Below are 25118 nucleotides of genomic sequence, written 5' to 3' on the forward strand. Positions count from 1 at the left end.
ATTTTGAAAATCTGTTAGATTAGTAAAAAAGCGATGACATTAGTTAAGTTATTAATATTTCTTATCGAGGTGTAAACTCGTATTATTATTTTAGTGCAGTTCTCTCTGTTCTTCTATTTGGTTTGAACATCATAAAACAGACGATTTTGAAGCGCATTATTATAACTTCGAACTCTCGGTATACGCGTCACTGGCAAATAATAAACACTTACCAGTCTCGCGCTCGACAAGCACACAGCCATAAATTAAACACTCTCCACACAGCGAATTTATCGGGTAAGTGTGTACCTCCACTAAGGATTTTTAGTAGGTATGTCTTTTTGTATGGAAAAAAGTTGGAATTTCGGTACTCTCATCCCTGCTTGGTCGACAGAGGTGAGAGTAGCGCCTACGGCGGCAAATCAGCGAACTAACCTCAGGGGCGGCAGCATTTGAATGTGCTGCAACAGTTTATTGTAATACTGGTTGATACTATATCACTACTACTATAATACTGTACTTATATCATTGGGGATATTTCATTAATGAAAAAAATGTACCTTAATAATTTTATTTGTATAATAATGTAAAATATGGAAGTACCTACCCTCCACAATAAAAACTCCATCGAAATCCTTCGAGTAAGTATATAAGACCGGCTCAAGTATCGGGGCCCTACAGAAGCCCAAGTAAATCTAAGAGACCTAGAAAAAATTAACAGTTGGCTCCAATCAAATATCCTAACTATGAATGTTAAAAAAACAGGATACATGATTAAGCTCAACCCGTAAAATTATTTCTCCTCATGTACCCTTAAAAATTGAATATGACAACCTTCGAATCCTGGTAAGGGAAAATATCTTGGGCTGTGCATTTATATTAGATCGTCATCCGAAACAAAGTCAGAGAAATCGCACTTATCGAAAGATAGCCTTTGTCTCAGACCACAGATTAAAATACTAGGGTTCTTTTCCTATGATACACACAGTTTCGACAACTGATCAAAATGTCTTTTGCAATACATGAGTTTATCATTCAATTTAACTTCAATTAAATATAGTTTTTGTCCCAATCGTTTAAGTATTTTCCCTTGTACCCACTTATCATTGTTTTGGTCTCTAAAATCCCTGACCATAACTTTCTGATTAATCTAAAATTCTTATCTATTAATATCATTGAGTATCACTTTTCATTTTTTTTTATCACTTTTTATGACTTTTCATAACTAAGTATCATTTTTTATAAAAAAAGTCATGAAAATTCATACTTCTTTAAAGATATTTAGTTATGAAAAGTGATCCACAGTGATATTTAGTCATAAAAAGTCATGAAAAGTGATACTCAGTTCATGACTTTTTATTATTTTTTAATGACTTTTTATTATTTTTTATGACTTTTTATCACTTTTTATGACTTTTTATCACTTTTCATGACTTTTTTAACACTTTTCATAACTTCATTACCTTTCATAACGCGCACAAATGCAGGAGTTGGGTTCGAACTTTCGAAGCCATTTTCTCAGGATCTACACAACTGAATAGAGTGAAATTTTTATACTTTAAAATACCCTCTTAATATTATGGTCTAAACCTGAATCAATTACAAAATCTCCAGAAACAAGCATTTGCGGAAATTTCATCGTTCTAACGGGCACAAATGCAAGACTTGGATTCGAATTTTAGCGCCGTTTTCTCAGGATCTACAAAAACAAATAGACTGAAATTTTGTATACGTACTGAGAACTATGGTCTGAAGTTAAATCAATGACAAAATCTGCAGAAAATAGCATTTGTGGAGATATCATCATTTTTACGGACACAAATGTAAGACTTGGGTTTGAATTTTGAAGCCGTTTTCTCAAGAAATATTTAGGAAATTAAACTTTATTTATAACTGTAAAAAATCCCCCCCCCCTCCCTGCTCGTCGATAGCTATTTTGCATTGTTTCTTATTAGCAACGTTGTACCGAATTTTTCGAATCTGGGAGTTTTTATGAAATCTGGTGAGATTTATTTTTTCGTCAAACCATCACTGATAGGATTATTCAGCACACTAATTAGATATAATCAATTAACAGCACGGATATAGATTATAACCAATACTAAAAAAATATATATAATATATTAATATGATCAGAAACACTTATGATATCGGTTAATGTACGTATATGATACCAATCTCTGAGTGAATATAAAATTTGACACATTGTCATCGAAAAACATTTCATGATTATGTACATAAATAAACCAACCATATCTCTTTACTCGGAGAGAGAGAGAGAGTGAGAGAACTGTCGATAGTGATGTCATGTCTATGGAAATTTACCTAGATCTAGGAGAAAAGAATGAGTTTTAGGGAAAGGTGAAAAAGTACAAAAAACTAGGGATATTCAGAAATGAGGTAAATTCTGGGAAATAAAAAATATTCTAGGTTAATATTCAAATTTTATATTAAATTTCGAAATATTCATGGAAATTTTTGTCCGAAATTCTCTAACCTCACCCCCCCAAGGATTCAAAAATATCGTGGGGAATTATTTGATTCTGAAATTCTCTAGTCCCCATGGAATCGATAATATTGTCGGGAATTATTCATCTCTGAAATTCTCTACTCACCCCCACCCCCCCATATATTGTAATTTATTTTGGGGAATTCTTATCTGAGTATTTTCAAGTACATACCTAATGCAAAACTCATTCTGAAATCTAGGGAAATAAAAAAAAATTGGGCATGCCATCACTGGCTGTCAAAAAAGATTAGAATCTGTATAGTCTGTTTATGGTCTGTTCGGGCCTGTGATTGGGTTATTTATGTTTATGCCTCCCTCGAGAATGGTTTATTTATGTCTGTCTCTGTTTGACGTGAGTGGTTTATTTAAATGTGTTTGACTGTTTTGGTTTGGAGTGGTATCTGTGTAATCGCGTCGCTGTTTCTTTTTTGCGGCTATTTGCTTAGTACTTGAGACAAGTGTATTTATGGTACTCAGTAGATAATGACGAGTGATTAAGATATTTATACTTTATTAAACGTTTATTAAAGTAAAATAACAATGGAAAACGCGCCAGTATCAATTGCGGAAACAAACAATGAAACTGAAGATAAAACTGTTGACTTGGAACTGCCAAGAAGTGAAAGATCGAAAAAATTTTGGAGGAATTTAACAGATATTCCCATATTTGGATTCTTCTTTGCGTATTCCTTCTCAGGTATATATTTTTTGAGTATTTCTACTTACTAAACTATTCTAATATATTACTAATAAGTATTACTAGACAGTACCAATCAGGGCTTTGTCATCAAATAAATTAATTCTTTTGCCATTGTGACAATCACGATAGTCAATAATTACTTTATCAAAGTTTTAAATAATAGGTAATGGTTTTGTCATCTTGCATATAAGGCTCTAAAATCTTTTTTTAATTTCAGAATATAATTTTAATATGAAAAGTTAACCAAGTTGACCCAATTAATAAGAATAAAGTTTACATGGTAAAACCGCCCCAAAGCTTAGAGGTCACGCAATTAGGATTGTCGTTGTGTGTATTGCTGCATATGTATACCCATCAAACAGTGATGTCCTTACGAAACGTCACTGAGAAACAGCCTTTTGTCTTGCGTACTTATGGTTTTTTAGTAAGAATTATACAAGTTACATCTGTGTTAGTATTGTGTAAAATAAAATAATTTTGGTACCTACTTAATTGCTTGTCTGAATTGTTCCAAATTCAGTTTCAATTTTGAAAGTGTCGCTTAAATTCAAAGCCAAACCAAGTTCTAGAGTTCATTGAAACGAAAAATCACGGGATAGTCATATGAATTGCTTACGTCTACTCGTATGTCCCCTCGAAACGTATTCCACTATTATCACGCAAGTTGCAGTACGAGGGGACCGGATTCGGTAGTTTCCGGTCGTTTGGCGTTAAAGTTGGAGTTCAAATTGAAAGTAAAAAGGTGGAACCTATTTTTCACTTTGTATATCATCTAAAAATAATTTAATACAACAATGGGGATAGTAATTCTCGACAATTTTGAGAATGTCAATTCAAAATAATTTTCTATTAAAAATATTAAATTACAGGTAGATACTTTATCGTTAATAATAATAATAACATTGCATTTATATAGCGCAGTTTAGTGTCATTTCACTTCAAGTGCGCTTTAACTATAAGAAACTTAAAAACTGTAATTTAGTATTAGTGGTCATGTTCTTAAAATTATTCCTACAGTGTGCCTTACCCAATACAGATCTAATATTATAAAACTAAATATGCTGTTTATGCAATGTGATAACAAAACTTATAATAACAATAACAGCAGGACAGGACAAAACAAAAATATTAAAACTAAATACATAATATAAAACAGGAGGCATGTTGTGATCAGAAATGAGAATCTTCTGAGCAGACATTTTAAAAGTTACAAGGAGGCAACCGAAACCAAACAATTACTGGAAGTTTTAGATTATGGCTTATTATCACAGACATAGGAATTAATAGACGAGAAGATAATGGCGAGGGGTAAAATCAACTGTTGAAGAACGAAGGGAGTAAGGCTGACTGTGATTCGTCAATAAATCAATCTGACAGTAAATAGGCATCTCGCATTATAATATCACCATTTACTTCTTAAAAGTAAAATCTGCTTTTGAATGAATAGACATTTTTACATGGGAGCGCAAATCACTCGCCACGTTATGAACAAATTTGCGAAGTCCAAATTCGGCAAAAAAATTCGGTTCTATTTTCAGAGTCGAATATTTCGTTTAAGTATTTAGTTAAGACACTTTTATAAATGTTCATAATTTACTTTCCAGCAACCAACCAGCTTTGTGTTTGGGGCCGTTCAAGTATTATGTAAGCACTATAGGGGGGCAGGGGGGTCTTTGCTTTGCTTATTTTTGATGACATGGGGGGGTGGGGGGTCGAGATAGTGATTACGTCAGCACTGCTCAGCAGTAGTTATTTTTTTTTACACATTGGCAACCAGAGATGTGCAAAATGGGTACCCAAAACCATTTGAAATGCAAAATGGAAATGGGTCAAAACTTTTCCATTTGAAAATGCAAAATGCAAAATGGTTTTTAGAAAAGCATTTCAAATGCAAAATGCAAAATACCTATTTTCAAAATGCATTGAAAATGCAAAATGGTTTCTCAGGTCAAACAATTAAAATAATTATAGAATTTTTTCTTTTAACAACAATTTTGTCATTTAATAATGGACATCAATGTATAACAAACATATTACATGATGGTAAATCCAAAAACACCACGACTACAGATTATGAAACCACAAAAAATTTGCGCGGTACTAATGTTGCCAACGTAAAAACATAGAAACTGCTATCTTATATTTAATATTACAGCGTCATGGCCTCATGTTCAGTATTTGAATCAGTATTTTTTGTAATGGTATCACTCAATTTCCAGGGCTCCTACCAGGGAGCAACTTGACAAATGTAAATTATCTCTCATAGCGAGGTTGAGGATCGACTGATATTTGGGGCTTATGAAAAAAAGATGAGTGGAGAAAGTAGGAAGAATGTTGCAAAAAAGCATTTAAAATGGAAAATGCATTGAGAAAAGCATTTAAAATGCAAAATGCAAAATGGTTTTTAGAAAAGCATTTAAAATGCAAAATGGAAAATACCCATTTTGCATTTTGCATTTCCATTTGAAATGGATTTATTTGAAATAAAGCACATCTCTGTTGGCAACCCACACATTGTCTATGTTTAAAAACCGAATACATATTCGGGGATTCCCACAAATAATTAATACGTTTAGGTACTCGCTTAAAAAACAGAATACATTAACAGAAAAATGCATATGGGTACCAATTTTTACGTAAGCATGGGAGGGGCGGGGTAAGAGCTTTGCTTACTTTTGGTGACAAGGGGGAGGAGGGGGTAAATAATTGTAATAAATCTGCTTACGTAATACTTGAACGGCCCCTTTCGCGTCCAGACGTTTCTCGGTGTGATAGTATATGTTTCTAAAACTGATCTATATTATACGATGTGAATATGCTTAAAATAAAGTAAAATAATGCTTATATATGGAATGTAATACGACAATTGGGTTTATTCTCTTTTTCACATCTATTTTTACAAGTTTTCATAGTACAAGTCAACATTTTGCCGTGTTATTTCGTAAAATGAACCGATGATGCCTCGACCATAGTTCGCACAAGAATGATGACGTCACGTTTTCAAATTTCACTTGAGGCCATACGCGAGCACAGCCGGCTCCAATGGAACCGGTATGGGGAGCAGGTCTACTAATATTCATATGTCTATGCTTATTATAAAATATCGAAAAGAAGTTACGATTTTTTTTTTCCTTATCTGAATACTCCAAACAAACATTACCAATTTTTAAAATAAACTTAAATTCAAAGAAAAAGTTCTAGAGTTCATTGATCTATAGTCGCAGAAAGAATCAAAACTGAATCGAGTGTTTTTAACAATAATTTGTATTTTTAATAATGATTATTATTTTTCACGATTTTTTAACAAGTAATTTGTAAGTAAATTTGCTGTATTTCACTTTCTTTTGTTTTGTATTTATAAATTTTGGAAACATTCCATTATTAAAGTAATATTTGTAGGTGAATTTGGATTAACCCTTTCGAAACTGGCAGTGATAAAGCATATTATTTGGTGACTTGTAGAATTATTTGAAAAAAATGCTGTAGTTTTTTTTTTTTCAATACTTTAGAAGTTATCGCTACTTTTATTTGAAAGAACATTATGTCTCGGAGAGCTTGTTTCACTCAAAATAACAAATCATACACTTTAAAAAAAAAATAACATTTTGTTAATTCAAAAAAATTTACGTGAAAATTAAACAATCAAAACATGCATTAAAAAAAATATTAAAAAGTGCAAATACAAATCATTAGAATATTATTATTAATAGCTTTGTGTTTTGCCATTACAAAAAAGCTGTTTGCTGCCACTTGCCTTGCCTATCTGGGGCCTAGGAGTCGAGAGTTCTTATTTTCTTTCAAATGTATATCGACCAAACTTCTATAAATTTTCTGCTCAGTATATATTACACATTATTTAAGATAGATACTGTACACATTGAGAGGTCAGATAAAATATTTAATCAACATGACACACATATATTTTAAAAAGTTATTGACCTATACAGGGGCGGGGAACCTGCGGCCTGCGATGCTTTTTGGTGCGGCCCGTAAACACTTTCAGTGCGGCCTGCTGACATTAAAAATAATTATAAAAAAATTACTTTCAGTACTCGTGCTTTCTTCAGGTACATTTTTAAGACATTATTACAAAACCCAGAGAACGCACCTACGTTACTAGAAAGCAGTTAAGACAAGAATAAATAGGCGATTATACATCCCTTTTTAATTTAATTTAAATTTATTATTATTTTACTAGTAAGTAATTAAATGTGTAATAAGAAATAATGAGTGTAATGCTAATTAAACTGGGGGCTCACAGATAAAATTTTAGAAGAAAACCATTCTTGTGTTTGAAGTGCAGTTTTAAATTTCTAGTTGCAGATTACTATGTGCTGCAAAAAGTTGGGGACTCCAACAAAAATTCAATCTTAAGTTAAAAGCAGTTTTGTCAGCATGTAACGATTATTTGAGCTTGTGAACTCTTATACAGAATAATTCTTAAATTTAGATTTTCCGACTGATCTGTAATCGCAACTCAAGGGAAACCATTCTCGCATTCTGAGTGCAGTTATAAATTTCTAGTTGTAGATTTCTTTGTAAACATGACATTTGGTCGTGCATTTTTAATTTTTTTATTCGAAACATTGTCAGGTGTGGTATAAAAATAAAATAAAATCAGTACTTGGTAAAAGTACCAGGATAATGAGGTTATAATAATATATCGCGGGTGATGGTACAAACATCCAAATGACCCGAATGCGAAAAGGTTCCCCACTCCTGACTGAGAAGGAAGTACTGAAGCTTGAATAAAGTTCATGTACACCATGTAGGTACTTTGCAATGTTATTGTAAACAATGTCAATATGAAATTGTTATTATAATAAATGTACACGATTATGATAACAGAATGAAATACAACTGTAGACAGTAAAGTTTATGATAATTATTATATGTTTTTGAGTAGCATTAGTGGTAGATACTCTCAGTATTGCCCTGGTGAAAGTGCACTTTTCAGAATCAAAGCGTTGCTTGAAACAGCAAGTTGTGTTCAGTGACCCAATGACAAATCCCCCTCTTCGAGACACTAAAGTCCCACTGGAAACTTATTTGGACGTGCTGGGTTTTAAACCACAATCTCTAGATTCCGAGTCGAAAATCTTTATTACTCTGCCACAAAGGTTGTCATAAATAATGTTTACCATCGTAATTACTGAAAAATCACAGGATTTTTAATTATATTACTGGTAACCGGGCGTTTATTAAGGCTATGCACTACGTCGTGTAATATTTTAAATTGAGCCGCTATCAATAACAACCCTTACGTAGATGGCGATAAGGTTTAAATTCCCGCTTAACACCATCCGCCTGTTTTGAACTATGCAAGAAAAAAACATGGCCAAAAAGTGCCTTTTATTTAATTTTGTGGATGTTCAGGCATAAATATTTTTTTTTTTTCGATCATTTTATAAATAACTTAATTTTCCACATTATACAATAAAATCATAACCGAAAATGGGTTCGTAAGTAGGAGATTTTGAACTTTAAAGCAGTTTTCATAGGCCTTATACATTATTTTTTTCTGGGCTTATAAAAAGACTTATCTAAAAAAATACTCGATTATTTCAAAGGCGAAGATGTGTTCTACTCGCAGTATTTAATTAAAGCATCTGAAACATTTCTAGGCGACCAAATTTTCAAACCAAAAACACATGATTTTGCATTACTACGTATGGCATCGCCTTAACATAAATGGTTATTTACAAATCATGCACGCTACCCGACTCACTAGACCAGCGGTCGGGGAACTTTTTTAACCATTACCCCAAAATATTTTTGCGTAAGTCGATATTACCCCTTCCCCCCATTTTGAAAAGAATACAATCAATGTTACTTTAAATAAACATTATTTATTGAATTAATTTACACAGAAAATAAGTTACATGGAAATAGTAAGTATGTAATAGACAAACAAAATAGAATTCTCAAATTGGATCAAACAAAAATTGAGATTTTCAGTTTTTGGAGAAATGATGTTGCTTCATGTTTGATACAATTACTTCAAAATTGGGACTTTTGATGTAAGAGCAATTTGAATACAGTCTTCGGCGTTTAATCGATTTCTGTTCTTCGTTTTTATGTTCATTAGAGTGGAAAAGCTTCGTTCGCAAAGATAGGTTGTTGCAAATGGCAGCAACTTTTTTACCGCCTCCTCATGTGCCATTTTGAAAGTCTTCGTAGCTTTTGACATCCAAAAAGACGAGAGATTGGCTTTGCTCTCAAATTGAATACGTGCTTCAGTATTAGATCGAAGTTCAAGTATTGTTTCTGCCAAATCCAGAGGTTCTTCTAGTATGTTAGCAATTTCACATTTAAAAGGATCTACAACCCAATTGAAAGTATGTATGTCAAGATCTGGAAAGTAGTCAGAGAACCGCTCTCTGCATTTGTTAAGATGTTTTATAACTGTATCCTTGATGTCATCAAAACGTAATATTTTCAGTCTTCCAAAATAGCAAACTAGAAAAATTTCGTTATTACCCAAAAAAAACATTTTTACCCCATTTGGGGTAATTTACCCCGGTTCCCCGACCGCTGCACTAGACAATATCTGTTCTAAGCCGGGTAGCAGTTTCATTACATATATTTTGTAAACAAATCAGGGCTTAATAAAAAATAAAAAATAATACATAATATATTGCATACATATATAAAAAAAAAATTAACAAACTTTAGTGTGAGAGTTCTTATTTAGATGGAGTACCCCATAAAAACTTATCATATGTATAGAGTAAAGTTGTATTTAAAAATAAAATTAAGTAGGAAAAATGGATGTAAGTTGAATTGCGTAGTTCCACTTTCAAAATACCTGCAAAAGCAAATCGTTTAAATTAAATTATATGTAGAAAAGTACCTACTTAATTGCTTGTCTGGATTTTAACAGATTCTTCTCTTTTTTTATTGGCAACTTTTTGATACATACAGGTACCTACATATATAATTATACAAAATATAAGACAGTAACAAAAAAAATCCCACAAAGGTGAAGCCTGTGCGTGGGCATTATAAATCATATATACAAAACAGTGGTGGTTAAATAAAGAAAAAAATATAGTACCTAGATATATGAATGTGATTTTACTTTAGTTTCTGCAAATTTAATAAAAACATTTAAAGTAATTTAAAAGTTTTTTTTTTAATGTAGGACGGTAATGGCATATTTTAGGCATCGTAGGTGCAGTACAAATTATAAAAAAATGTTTCTCACTTCCAGATTTTTGCTTACCCAGCTTTTAACATTTATTTTATACGAGTTTAGGTTTTGGCACATGTTGATGGAATTCGGCAAGGAATTAAACAATTTTGGACAGTATAGTTAATGTGTCTTTGGGCCAGCCTGGTTTTGCAGTGGGGCACTGTGTACCTGCATATGTTGTGTCTCTGGCTAATTTAATTTTGATTTATAATTTCCTCAAGACATATATTTTCAATTGGTTCCAATTTTGAAAACGGAATTATGTTGTATTAGCGCAGACCCGTGAAAAACCATTTTTTAAAAACAAAAGTAAAACTCTTATATTGTGCGGAGGGCCTGCTCCCAATAAAAGGTTTATTTTGGTTCCTCACCATTAAAGATAACTGGGGCGATAGTACTTATAAAAAACCACTGGTACATAGTCACAGCACACGTCTTACCGAAAAAAGGGCTGAAAATACCTAAAATAACAAATAAGTATGGAAGCCGAACGCTGGAGTACTGTGTACCAGTGATTTTTAATAAGCTCAAAAATAAATTTGCTTTTGGAGAAAATAAGAGTTTAAGGTTAAACGCAACGCTCGTTGTATTCTACGTGTTCACAGATGGCGTTAATTAATTAATTTTGTTTAAATACGCTTTTGCAAGGTATTGCTTTACAGTATTAAGACAAATTATTTGTTTGCGCCCTCATATACGCAATATGAATATGAATAAATAGTTTTGTCCATATAAAAACTGAATTCTATCGAGAAAGGCATACAAATACAATATTGGATTGAATCATCGGTAAAATATTGTATTTGTGTGCCTTTCTCGAAAGAATTAAGTCTTTAAACGAACAAAACTATTGATTCATATTCATATTGCGTATATACGGGCGCAAACAAATGATTTGTCTTAATATTGTAAAGCAATACCTTGCAAAAGCGTATTTAAACAAAATTAATTAATTAACGCCATCTGTGAACACGTAGAATACAACGAGCGTTGCGTTTAACCTTAAGCATGAAAACTGTAAAGATGTGGCCTATAGGTGCCCTTGAGGTGATTTCTCACGAAAACGGCGCTATATAAATTAGCCAAATATTATAAATGAAAAATCTGTATATCTATAAAAAATAGAGTAAACAAAGAAGAAAATGAAAGACATTATTTGAAAGTTTTAATTCTAATATGGAATGTATTTTTTTTTCACTTACCAAGCTTTTTATTTCCAGAAAAAAAAAAAAAACATTTTTTGACTTAGTTAACTAGAATTTTAATTCTATTGCATTGTGCTACAGTACGATGTTATTCACTTTCAATGTTTGTTATCGTATTATCTTACTTTTGAATGTGTGTTATCTGTGTGCTATATTGTCTTGTACTTTTGAATGTACGTTATCCTATCATCATTCAAAGTGTTATTGTACTTGAGACGCTTTAGTGATTTCTATGATTGTATGTAAGAGTCTGTTATTTATTTTATATAACAGGAGACTTATATTGTATTATAATTGTATATTGAGATAGAACCTGCAGACAAGCAGCCAAGTGGCAGCTTCGTGGGACTATCTATACATTGTCTAAAAAAAAAAAGGTGTAACTTTCAGTCAATAAAGGTCAGCTTAATTAAAAAAAAAAAAAAAAAATTACCACAGTCGAGAATCGAACCGCGATTGACTGCTTGGAAGACAACTATGCTGACCTAATGGCGGGATCCATCAACTATTTTAAGAATGGTGGCTTGAATTCGTTATATTTACTGATAATAAGAATTATGTATTTTTGAATTTTTTCATGTTCATAGATTATATTGTAAAATAAATATTCATATTAATACCGAATTGGTAATTTTCAGAAACGATCTTTACCAATCTGATAATATACCGCACGTGCATGGTGACGCTGGGCTACAATGAGTCTATCTGCTCTTCACTGGTGCAGTCAAGCGACCATAACGCCACCAAGGATTTGGAGCTGGAGGTGCAGGAGTACGCCTCCAAGATCATCATGGGCAAGACCCTGGTTATGGGCATCTTCCCCGCCCTCATCAGCCTGATCCTGGGGCCCTGGTCCGACTCCAACGGACGGAAACCACTCATCTACTTGGCTATGTCTGGTAAGTTCAACTTGTACTTCTACGCTGCTATCTTTGGCAATAAGGAACTCCAGGCAATTTTTATTTTGTTACTAGTGGACCACGGAATGCTTCGCTATTGCCAATGTCTTTCTTGGGCGTCTCCTAATTCTTCCACCATTCACTTCTGTATACCACAATGTTACTGTTAAAAAACTACATTACATCGACTTTAATTCTACTTTATATCTCATTCCGTTGCTGAGATATTGTGTTAAGTATTCCTCAGGCGTCCCCGTCTTCTTCTACCTTTGGAACCACTCTTTAATCCTTAGGATACAACCAACTACAATAGCAGTTCAGTGAAATCATGACTACCTTCAGGTGCACTGCAATGCGCAGTGTGTAGAGCTAGGATTTAGAAGTTTTGAACGCATTTCAATATTGTCCACAAAAATTCCTAAGTAAAACATTGTATATGGTTTTCCAATAAGAGGTGTTTTTTTGAATAGCCCGCTATTTCGGTAGATGTTACTTTTGAAGCTATCAATTTTTGACATTTGACAAGTAGAAACTACGCCATTACTAAAAATGAAACGATACACGCTTCAACAACACATTAAAATTATTAAAATTCACTATTATTAATTATTAGAATTTTGTCGAAAAATCATCTTGAGTGATGAGGCCCATTTCCACATCGGTGGCTTCGTCAACAAGCAAAATTGTCGCATCTGGGCTCGGAAAACCCAAGAGTTATTGTCAAAATCCTCTCTATCCTCAACGTGTGACTGTTTGGTGCGGTTTATGATCCGGCGGAGTCATTGGACCTTACTTTTTCGAAAATGAGGCTGGAGCAACAGTTACGGTGAATGGATTGCGCTATCGAGAGAGCTGGACAACGTTTACTTTCAACAAGACGGCGCTACGTGCCACACAAGCAACGAAACCATTGATCTTTTACGATTGAATATCAAAATAACACCTCTTATTGGAAAACCCTATAGATGCCTGTCAAATAAAATATAAATATAATTTTCCATATTATATGTGGCTTCGAGATATTTACAAAAAAGATTAGCTGTCTTCTAAGGGTTACACACTCCTAGCCAGTGGCGGCTCGTGACTTTTGGGTGTACTAGAGTGGTAATATTTAAAAAAATGGCATTTCTGATGTTGTTATAGCTGAAAACGATTTTTAATTTTTTTTCGAAAATCGATTTTTTGTAGGAAGATTTTCAGGAAATTTCAGTATAGCCGTGCGCCGCACGGCATTCCTGAAAATCTTCATAGAAAAAACCAATTTTTCGAAAAAAAATAAAAAATCGTTTTCAGCTACAACAACATCAATAATGCCATTTTTTGTAATATTAGCACTCTAGTAACACAAAAGTCACGAGCCGCCACTGCTCCTAGCATCGATAATTATTTGAATTCATTTATTGAAAATTCTTGCTGGCTCCTACGGATTAGAATTATACAGAACTTAGTGCGACTTGTCCTGGAATATGCTTTCCAGACTCCATATTTTGCGAAGGATGTAGATTTAATTGAGATGGTACAGAGATTTTTCTTTTTATCAGTGCTAACCGCTAGATCACTCGTTGCAAAGATCAGTCAGAACTGACGTGCTTGGATCGTTTATGTTCTGACCAAACTGAAAGAATTTTGCTTTTATGTTCGTGTATGGCGGTTATCTGCTATGGTAAGGTTATCTGCCATGACAGAATTTTGTATTGATTGCAGGTTATGTATTGTTATTTGTTTTTCAGTGTTTTATCATGTAATAAAGAATGAAAGTGGGTCAGCAGTAGCATGTGACGTCATATGACAATGTCATGTTGCATTGCCGATTGATTACAATAATTATTTATGGCTGTCGTGAATATTTGATGCAGTTATCTCCTGCCCATTCGTACCAAATTTAATATAATTTTAAACGGGTGCTTATTTTGTAATTCTTTTTGTTATTTTTAACTATCTTTACCCCGCCACGCGTTGCTCTGGCTCAGTCTGTCTGCAAATAGAGAAACAAAAGCGAGTGTTGCTTTTACATCCAACAGATGGCGCTGTTTTAAAAAAATCATATTTTTACCTGTGACAGTTGACATTATACATTTAAAATAGGTGTATAAAAACACATGCAAATTCAAATGCAACATTGTGTCAAAATTTCATAGCAATTGGTGCAGAAATTTTGTATACACGGTGTCCGGAAACTCGTAGTACAAGCGGGAAACTGGAGAATCTACACCACATGGGGAACCCAAAAAAACATAAAGTTTTTTGATTTGAGCATTTTCAAAAAAAAAAAAAAAACCAAAAAAAAATATTTTTCGGCTATTTTAGGGTTAAAGTTTGGTGTTTAGGGTTGAATAACAGATGTTTTAACCCTGCAGAGCAGAAATATTTTATGATTACACCGGGTTAAATGAAGGGTGATTTCAAAATAATGCTTCAAATCCGAGTTTCTTCATTTGTTTTACTTTCAAATAGTTTTAATTAGTTGGGTACTTTGATCTTCAGTAATAATTTATAAGAATTTGATTAAAAAAAAAAAAAAAAAATCAACTTCAAACTCGATTTACTCGATAACGAAAGCTCAAATAAAAAAAAAAAATACTACAAAATCGACTCCAAATGTGATGTAGATTCACCAGTTTCCCGCTTGTACTACGAGTTTCCGGACACCCTGTATACATATATAGAATTGTGACAAATTAGTTCTAATATAGTGCCATGACAGTGTCATAATATGACAATATCATGTTTCATGTACTTGAAGCAAAATTTATGACGAATAAAAAAAATTCGAAGCAAAACTGACAATGCCTCAAAGTTGTAACATTTAGTTGTAAAACTGTTCATACATCATTGACTGTTATTCCGATTTATAAAAATTGCTTCAATTTTGTGGGTATTTAAAAGTGACATTGAAAAACAATTGTTGCAGTTTTTAAAATAAGATAATCGATGACGTGACAATACATATAGACTCGTTATTGTCTTGCAAACTCAAGATAAAATGTAGAAAGTAAGAAACATTCTTATGTTTCCTGTAAATTCTTAATTCAAACTTTGTTGAAGTATGACAAAGACAGACATTCAAAGAATATGTGCATATGAACGAAATAAACGATAGCAGGCGTCTTTTTCGTGTTTTCTTCGAATACTACATTCTAAAACACAGGTGTGACTGAGATAACAAGATAGGCTTACTCCTTTACACTATATTATGAACACGGAATACTGTACGAGACAATCTACTGCTATTGGGTTGTCCTTCTTATGATTATGTGTTGCTATGTTCGCTACCTCACTTTCTCTAATGGCACTTACAATCTTCAGGAAACAATTGAAATAATTATTGTATTTTATATAATAATAAAATAATTTGTTTGTAAAATTACAAATGAAATCTCATTTCTTGGCTTTTCGTAGTATTTGCTGAGTAATGAAAAAATTTTCTCATCACACACGAGGGAATTTTGAAACTTTTTTAATGCAATTTACTTAGAGGTACAACCTTAGTTTAGTACTAAAACTACGAAATTGAAAGCACTACAATTTCCTTGCTTTTGGCTTGCCGCTTAAAGATTTGTACAGCACGTCTAAATACAGGGTTTTCCAATAAGAGGTTTTATTTTGATATTAAAAGATCAATGGTTTCGTTGCTTGTGTAGCATGTAGCGCCGTCTTGTTGAAAGTAAACGTTGTCCAGATCAATACCATCCAATTCCGGCCATAAAAATCATTAATCATCTATCGATAGCGCAATCCATTCACCGTAACTGTTGCTCCAGCCTCATTTTCGAAAAAGTAAGGTCCAATGACTCCGCCGGACCATAAACCGCACCAAACAGTCACACGTTGAGGATAGAGAGGCTTTTCAACAAAACTCTTGGGTTTTCCAAGCCCCAGATGCGACAATTTTGGTTGTTGACGAAATGGGCCCCATCACTCAAGATGATTTGCATTTGATTCACTCAAGTGAATTTTAATAATTTCAATGCGTTGTTGAAGCGTGTATCGTTCCATTTTTATTAATGGCGTAGTTTCTACTTGTCAAATGTCAAAAAATGACAGCTTCAAAAGTAACATCTACCGAAAAAGCGGGCTATTCAAAATAACACCTCTTATTGGAAAAGCCTGTATATATTGTAACATCATTGAAGATAATAAATATTAAAAACAGGACATAAAAGTTTTGCATTCTATCCATAGCATCATTGTTTGCATTTTTCATGTTGCATAGCTATGACCTACCACAATGACAACTTGTCTACTGCCAAATGACCTTCATTCAACAATCGCCCAGACAATCATTATTATTCATGAAAAGGAAAAACCTCTCACCAACTAGAAACAGGTTTTCTAAACAAAGAATTCACAGCTGCTATAATATCTTTACATAAGTAGAGTCAGTATCCACAAAAACGTTTTGAGCGATCGCTTATCATAATGTACCGTATTTATAGAACCGAAAAATATGGGATAAACAATGAAATCTAGGTGGATTCATGTTTCCATATGAATATTTTGAGGAATGGTATTAATTAAATAATATGGTAAATGTATGTAGGTACGAGTATACGACACCAATCACTCCAGTAGGTATATATTTATAATGTATCTGGGATCTCCAACTTAACTCCTTAGGCCTCCGAATTCCGGAGTGCGCATTTGATCAATTTGTGTTGTTTCACAATTAATTAATTTAACTCCTCAGGCCTCCGAATTCCGGAGTGCACATTTGATCAATTTGTGTTGTTTCACAATTAATTAATTTAACTCCTCAGGCCTCCAATTTCCGGAGTGCGCATTTGATCAATTTGTGTTGTTTCACCATTAATTCATTTAACTCCTCAGGCGTCGTATTTCCGGAGTGCGCATTTGATCAATTTGTGTTGTTTCACTGAAAATTCACATCTTATTGGACAAATTCGTAAATTCGTAAAAAAATTATATCTTATTGGACAAATTCGTAAATTTATAAAAAATTCACATCTCATTGGACAAATTGGTAAATTCGTAAAAAATTCACATCTTATTTGACAAATTCGTAAATTCATATAAATTCACATCTTATTGGACAAATTCGTAAATTCATAAAAAATTCACATCTTATTGGACAAATTGGTAAATTCATAAAAAATTCACATCTTATTGGACAAATTGGTAAATCCATAAAAAATTCACAAAGTTTCATAAATATTTCTCAAATTGCGGTCAGAACCTTTGGTCTCATAGAGGTGTACATTTTAATTCTTCTGTGGCTGAATTTTAGATTTGAATATAAAGCGTGATGTTTTCTCTTTGTAAAGGAGACAACGATTTATATGAGACCATATGAGCTGTTCCCAAGAGCGGAGAAATTAGCCTGAGGTGTTGAGTGGGAGAACCCGCACGGCAATTTCAAATGTGACTCCTGATATGATGCAGCGTACCTGGAGGAAGGTCAAACATCGCTTATATGTTTGCCGTGCAACAGGGAGAACTCTTATTGAAACTGTCTAAATAATGTAAAAAGAAATTAAGATTTTCTGTTTTCGTGTATAAATAAATAAGTTGCCTTTAAAACACAGTTAGTTGTTTCATTTGAAAATCACGAACACCTTTTTATGTAAGTCACGTGTCGTCGCTCTAGATCATTTTTGTCCAACAGACCATTTTTGGCGAAATTGAGTTAAGTGTGCAGTTGTTCTCAGAAAGCATTTATTTAATGATACAAGTTAAAAAAAAAAAAAAAATTGTGAGTTTTCAAGACGCAGTTTGTCTTATGTCCACCAAAATTAAACAATATTCCGAGCTTGTTTATCCAACACTTTGTCCTACATCCAAATTAAAAACGTGTTTTCTGAATATTTGGAAGAAATTTTACTTAAAAATAATAATTTCCATCACTTTAAATCATTTTAGTAAGCTTATAATTGAGCTAATTTCATTTTATATGCGTTGTTCGTAAAAATAACTTTGAAGGGCTATTTCTCCCGATTTACGTTTTGGGCTGTTGGATAAAAACGAATTAGAGCGACGGTGTGTAACCGCTATACATATTTGTATACCATTTTTAAGTTAAATAAAATAGAACATCATAAAATAACAGGATAAGTTAGGTTAGGTTTGCTTTTCCTTGTCGAACCGTTTGGATTATTTTTTCAGAAACTGAAGCTCACCTTCTCTATGTATATTTGAGTGAAAAGACCGGATAAATTAGTACATTTTACAGGTTACAGCATCTATTTCATCCTGAGCTGCGGACTCAGCTACTGGGAGACCCTAAACCCCTGGTGGCTGCTGCTTCCCGCCATCCCCTACTCCCTGTTGGGCGGACTCAGTTCCGTCATCACCGGCTGCTTCTGTTATATCAATGATGTCACCGTCGCCAAAGACAGATCCTTCAGGTGAATAAAGATCTTTGTTTTCTTATCCTAATAATATTTAGCTGATTTGTATAGCGCCATTTTTGTAATAAAACACCTCAATGGCGCTCTGCAAATATGTATATAAAATAATTAATCATAGAATACAGAAGGAAACTAGAAGTGCCTTCCATACAAATCTGAATGGAAACAAATGTTCCATTTAGCATGCGCTCTGTCTCATTTACACTCGCCCGACACCGTAGATTTCCATCCCATTTGATTTTTGTAAACACAATTTTATATCGGTTTGTGGAAAAGAGGGCAATCTATTGTTATTATGGATCATCCATGCACCGTAAGGTTTTTGGAAAAGAGGGCAATCTATTGTTATTACGGATCATCCATGCACCGTAAGGTTTGTGGAAAAGAGGGCAATCTATTGTTATTACGGACCATCCATACACCGTAAGGTTTGTGGAAAAGAGGGCAATCTATTGTTATTACGGATCATCCATGCACCGTAAGGTTTGTGGAAAAGAGGGCAATCTATTGTTATTACGGATCATCCATGCACCGTAAGGTTTGTGGAAAAGAGGGCAATCTATTGTTATTACAGATCATCCATGCACCGTAAGGTTTGTGGAAAAGAGGGCAATCTATTGTTATTACGGATCATCCATGCACCGTAAGGTTTGTGGAAAAGAGGGCAATCTATTATTATTACGGATCATCCATGCACCGTAAGGTTTGTGGAAAAGAGGGCAATCTATTGTTATTACGGATCATCCATGCACCGTAAGGTTTGTGGAAAAGAGGGCAATCTATTGTTATTACGGATCATCCATGCACCGTAAGGTTTGTGGAAAAGAGGGCAATCTATTGTTATTACGGACCATCCATGCACCGTAAGGTTTGTGGAAAAGAGGGCAATCTATTGTTATTACGGATCATCCATGCACCGTAAGGTTTGTGGAAAAGAGGGCAATCTATTGTTATTACGGATCATCCATGCACCGTAAGGTTTGTGGAAAAGAGGGCAATCTATTGTTATTACGGACCATCCATACACCGTAAGGTTTGTGGAAAAGAGGGCAATCTATTGTTATTACGGATCATCCATGCACCGTAAGGTTTGTGGAAAAGAGGGCAATCTATTGTTATTACGGATCATCCATGCACCGTAAGGTTTGTGGAAAAGAGGGCAATCTATTGTTATTACGGACCATCCATACACCGTAAGGTTTGTGGAAAAGAGGGCAATCTATTGTTATTATGGATCATCCATGCACTGTAAGGTTTGTGGAAAAGCGGTAATATATTTTTATCACTTTTATGAATCATAATAATGAACATTCTAAAATGTATTTTTTAATATGCAAATTGCTGATTCACCATTCCAAACATTGATAAGTACCCAATCACATGCCATGCTTATCTCATTATTATCATAATATTATACTGGCATTTAGTGATATTCATATTTAACTGTCATCTGAGACCATAGAGGTTGGTAATATCCAGAATATTGTCTAGACATGGTGCCATGTGCATTAGGGTGGATCAATTTTTTCAACTTTTGAATTCAGAGACGCATTACATCTCAAAAGTTGCATCTTGCAAAGAAAATGAAAACAGCATTTAAATTTATTTTTTAAATTGTTATTAGCTTGCTAAAACGCCTTGAAAATAAATAAATACAAAGTTGAAAACATATATATTTAAATTATGTTGACTATTATTTTCTTCACAATAATTAAACTTTTTGACACTTGATTACTATATTTAAAAGTGCGTACAGTTGTGAAAAAAAAAACTTTTTACAAGTATAAGTATACAAGTACAAGTCTACAATAAATTTGAAATTAACAAAAAATAGGTAAAAATCCATGAAAACTTTACCCGTTGTCACTTCCAGTTTGATTTAATTAACTTATTTGGATTGAAGACTCAAAATTAACACCTCCTTCCTTTTCGTCTGGTCCACCACCCCCTCTTCCTGCTAATGTACCTGTTGAAACACGTTTTGCTGTTCGCAACTGACGATGTTTAATCAATCACTAAAGGTTGCATTCTTATATATAGATGGCGTTAGTAATTTACAGTAGTACTATGTGGCAAGGGCTTGTGTAGGGCTTGTAATTAGCTGTAATTTACGGCGCCTTCCCAAACCGTAAATTGTGTTCAGGAGATGGGAGATTGAAACGAGTGTCTGCACAATTGATTTAGTTTATTCGTGAGGATGAATTTTATAATTTACGCAGAGCGCGGTGACGGTGGCAGAAAGAAGGTAGTACTGGCGGTTGAATCGAATGCTAAAACGGGAATGAAGATTCCTCTTGTCATGCTCGCTTGCGTATAGCAGCGGATTAATTCTGGCTTTTTTCTTTGACGCATGCTGCATGCATCTGTTACTTGTTCGGGTGTTTTTGTTGACTGGACTACATGTTCTGAGACATCTTGTATTGGAAGTTCGTGAAGTGTTTCACTGCCTTCACCATATGTAGAAGAATCTGAAAAGCAATCAAAAGGATCCTCAGTTTCTGGATTATTCTGAGACAATTCCCTCACTGAATTACTACTCTCTTCCACCAGATTGTCTTTGGTTGTCTCTTTATTAGGAATCCAGATAGCCTACTCTTCATTGGTTAACTTCACATCTGTCTCATCCTCCATCACTATGACATCTCTGTTCTTGGTAGGATTATACACACATCACACTTTTACATCCTCACCATATCCAGTTAAAATGTGTTGTGCGGCTTTCTTATCCCATTTTGAATGTTTTTGTTTAGGAACATGCACCATGACTTTGTTGCCAAACAAACGCAGATGACTCAAGTCTGGTTTTCTAGTTCTATCCAATTCTGATGCAATAGATCTGTTTTTCAAATATACAGCAGCATTAGCTGCTTCTGCCCAAATTTTTTTGTCTAACTTTGCATCATATAATAAACATTTAGCTTTCTCTACCACTGTACTGTTCTTTCACAAAGCCCATTTTGCTCTGGCGTATAATAATTTGATTTTTGATGTATTATACCAGCCTGGTTTAGGTAATTCTTAAAATCCTTATTGCAAAATTCTAGACCATTGTCTGTTAATATTTTAATTTTCTTACTAAGTTGATTTTCAACAACTGATTTAAACTCTTTAAATCTGTGGAAAACTTCACTCTTCTGCTTCAGAAAATATATAAACGCTTACCTACATGAGAAAAGGGTAATCTCATTTGTTTTCCCTCACAACAAGTAATAAATACATTGTGACTTGGTTATGTCAACTGTACTATCATAATTCAAACCATCTACATTACCGTTTCTCATTTTTTGCATATCTTGATTGTTAATATGTGCTAATCTTCTTTGCCATCATTTTCCATTAACAGGTGCAGTCAACAAACAACTTTGTGATTGTAATCTCAATTTATAAACACCTTCTGACAAATCCGCAGTTGCAACTAAATCACTGTTCTTGTTTCGAATATAACAATGCTTCTCTTCAAATATGACACTATTTCCATTCTTGATAAGTTCACTTACGCATAATAAGTTGGTTGTCACACTAGGCACACATAGCACATTTTTAACTGATACATGATAATTTAATTCCGACACAATTTCTACATCTTGGGAACAAACAACTGGCACTTTAGATTTATTGGCGACAGCTATTTCTGGTAAACACTTCACTTGTGTGGTATTAAGGAGAAATTACTGTACAAAGAATTTTCCCAAGGGAATGTTTTTCTACGATGAAAGTAGCCTATGTCACTTCCCAGTCCTCCAACTATCCCTATTGTAAGAAAGGTTTTTGGTGGTACGCCTCCTTGTTGAATGTGTAAGAGCGAGATGACTGATAGGGGTATAAAAGATGACGGATGCATCTGCTCGCTCTCTTTACCCAACCGACAGCTCAGAAGATAGACGTAGTCAATCCGTACTTAATTGTTAATAAAACATTATATTGGAACACGCGTTCTCATTATTCAGTACCACCAAGTCTGTAAATAACAGTGGCGCAGTCTAACAGTTATTTAACACCTATGCAACGATCGCTCCAAAGAAGGACAAACAAACAAACACACATTTATGATATTAGTTAGGATTGTTTATGTAATTTATGGTGTTATTTTATCATGGTATGTTTACTTTAAATACAAGATATTTTATCTTTGCATATTTACTTTAAGTACAAAATATTTTATCTCTATATGTTTACTTTAAGGCGATGCCATACGTAGTAATGCAAAATCATGTGTTTTTGGTTTGAAAATTTGGTCGCCTAGAAATGTTTCAGATGCTTTAATTAAATACTGCAAGTAGAATACATCTTGGCCTTTGAAATAATTGAGTATTTTTTAGATAAGTCTTTTTATAAGCCCAGAAAAAAATAATGTATAAGGCCTATGAAAACTGCTTTAAAGTTCAAAATCTCCTACTTACGAAACCATTTTCGGTTATGATTTTATTGAATAATGTGGCAAAGTTATTTATAAAATGATCGAAAAAAAATTAAATATTTATGCCTGAACATCCACAAAATAAAATAAAACGCACTTTTTGGCCATGTTTTTTTCTTGCATAAATCAAAACAGGCGGATGGTGTTAAGCGGGAATTCAAACCTTACCGCCATCTACGTAAGGGTTGTTATTGATAGCGGCTCAATTTAAAATATTACACGACGTAGTGCATCGCCTTAAATACTAGATATTTTTAGTATCTTGAAGGCATTTCTCATGGAGATCATAGGTATATACGTACCTAAGATAATGTCATCACCTCAGTTGGACATGGTTCTAACTTCACTTTACCTTGTTCTGAGATATGTGGTGTCAAAGTTTTCAAAGATGATTTCTCATTATCTCTTTGCCAATTTCTGATTTTGAGGTTGAGTCTTGTGTTAAGTATTTTAGTTTAGCATGTTTTAAAGGAAAATATTTAAATACTTACCATTTTAGAACATACCTAAGCGTGCAGATACCTATTTGGTTATAGAAATGAGCAAAATAAACGGTTTTGCATTCAAAAGTAATTTTTTGAAAACAAAATATCAGTTAGAAGAACCCTGTCCAATTGGTGTTCTCGTACCACGAGAGTAGAAACAATTTTTGACAGTTTCTAGTTTTTTTAATTCTCGTTGATAGTTTTTTAATTTCATATTTAAAATATATTACTTCATTTGGGTAATGTAAATGGACAGTTACGCCACCAACAGTATTTCATGTTGTATTTGTTTGCAGGATGGGACTAATGGAGGCTATTCTGCTGCTGGGTATTTTGCTTGGTTCGCTGTCCAGCCCGTATGCCTTTAAGGCAATCGGCTACGCCTATATGTTTGCCATCTGCGCTGTGGTCACAATCCTTTCAACTATTTATGCATTTTATTTGGAAGAATCATTACCTGCACATGAAGTACGTACATAGATCATATATTATGTATATTTATATATATGAGGCGTGTTGAAACAAAGACAGCAATCTCCACTTCTTTTCATTTGGAGTAAAATGAAATAAATGTTTTTTTTTGTATTTTTCCAATACCTTATGTATCACACCAGCTGTTCACACTTTGTATGGGGTGGCGGTTTTAAATATCCTATTCTGGGTCTCTGATTGGCTCAAACAAAAACTGCTGTTTTTGTTCCGTAACCTGAAGGAAATCGCCATGTTTGTTGTGGAACTAAATATTAAAATTAAAAAATGTATGGAATATTGTCGTTTATGCTCCGAAACCTTTGCAGCAGTCGATAGTATTTTTGATTCTCTATCCATCGCCATATCTAACTCATTTTACACCAATGGTGGAGATTGCTGTCTTTGTTTCAACACGCCTCATTTATATATATATATATCTTTTTACACTAGCTCTACACTGAAGGCAACGAGGGAAATAATTTCCCTCAGAGCCTATGTCATCTTTGGGGAGGCGTGTGGAGGGTTTAACCTGTAGAGATAGTTCAGGGAAGGTATAAGGGGTGGGTAGGAATCTGGATCAGTGTGTCTAGGAGTGACAGGCATACAAATCCATCATTCCCACTGAGAGTCCTGCTGGATAGGTCAAATGGTCTTCCTTGACCAGTCTCCCGATCCGGCCCGCCACGCAATAAGCGGGCAGACCTAGAAAAACCTCACCCCATGAAGCTGGGCACCCCTTCTCAGTCACCAAACATAGTGAACCTCTTGTGGCGACTTTTGGCAGAGGTGTTGGTTATCCAATAAATGGATCCTGGGGCGTCAGTATCCACAATCACCTCCCAAATAGAATGTGTGTAATTTTGTAATGGAGAAACATAACACTGTGATTTTGA

At 33.9% G+C, this 25118-nt stretch overlaps 1 protein-coding gene across 1 annotated transcript in view; it reads left to right on the top strand.

Annotated features, from left to right (window-relative positions):
* The first annotated feature begins 2782 nt into the window (after nt 1–2782).
* Nucleotides 2783–25118, top strand: part of LOC149418711 (putative peptidoglycan muropeptide transporter SLC46) — a 32218-nt gene continuing 9882 nt past the window's right edge. Inside the window, exons 1-4 of the mRNA XM_089638932.1 lie at nt 2783–3185; nt 12227–12487; nt 18675–18849; nt 24051–24222. Coding sequence (XP_089495058.1) covers nt 3029–3185; nt 12227–12487; nt 18675–18849; nt 24051–24222 — 765 coding nt within the window. The 5' untranslated portion in view covers nt 2783–3028. The remainder of the gene's footprint in view (nt 3186–12226; nt 12488–18674; nt 18850–24050; nt 24223–25118) is intronic.

The sequence above is a fragment of the Hesperophylax consimilis genome, chromosome 13, assembly GCF_061612785.1.
Source record: "Hesperophylax consimilis isolate HC1 chromosome 13, BYU_Hcon_1.0, whole genome shotgun sequence".
Lineage (NCBI taxonomy): Eukaryota > Metazoa > Arthropoda > Insecta > Trichoptera > Limnephilidae > Hesperophylax > Hesperophylax consimilis.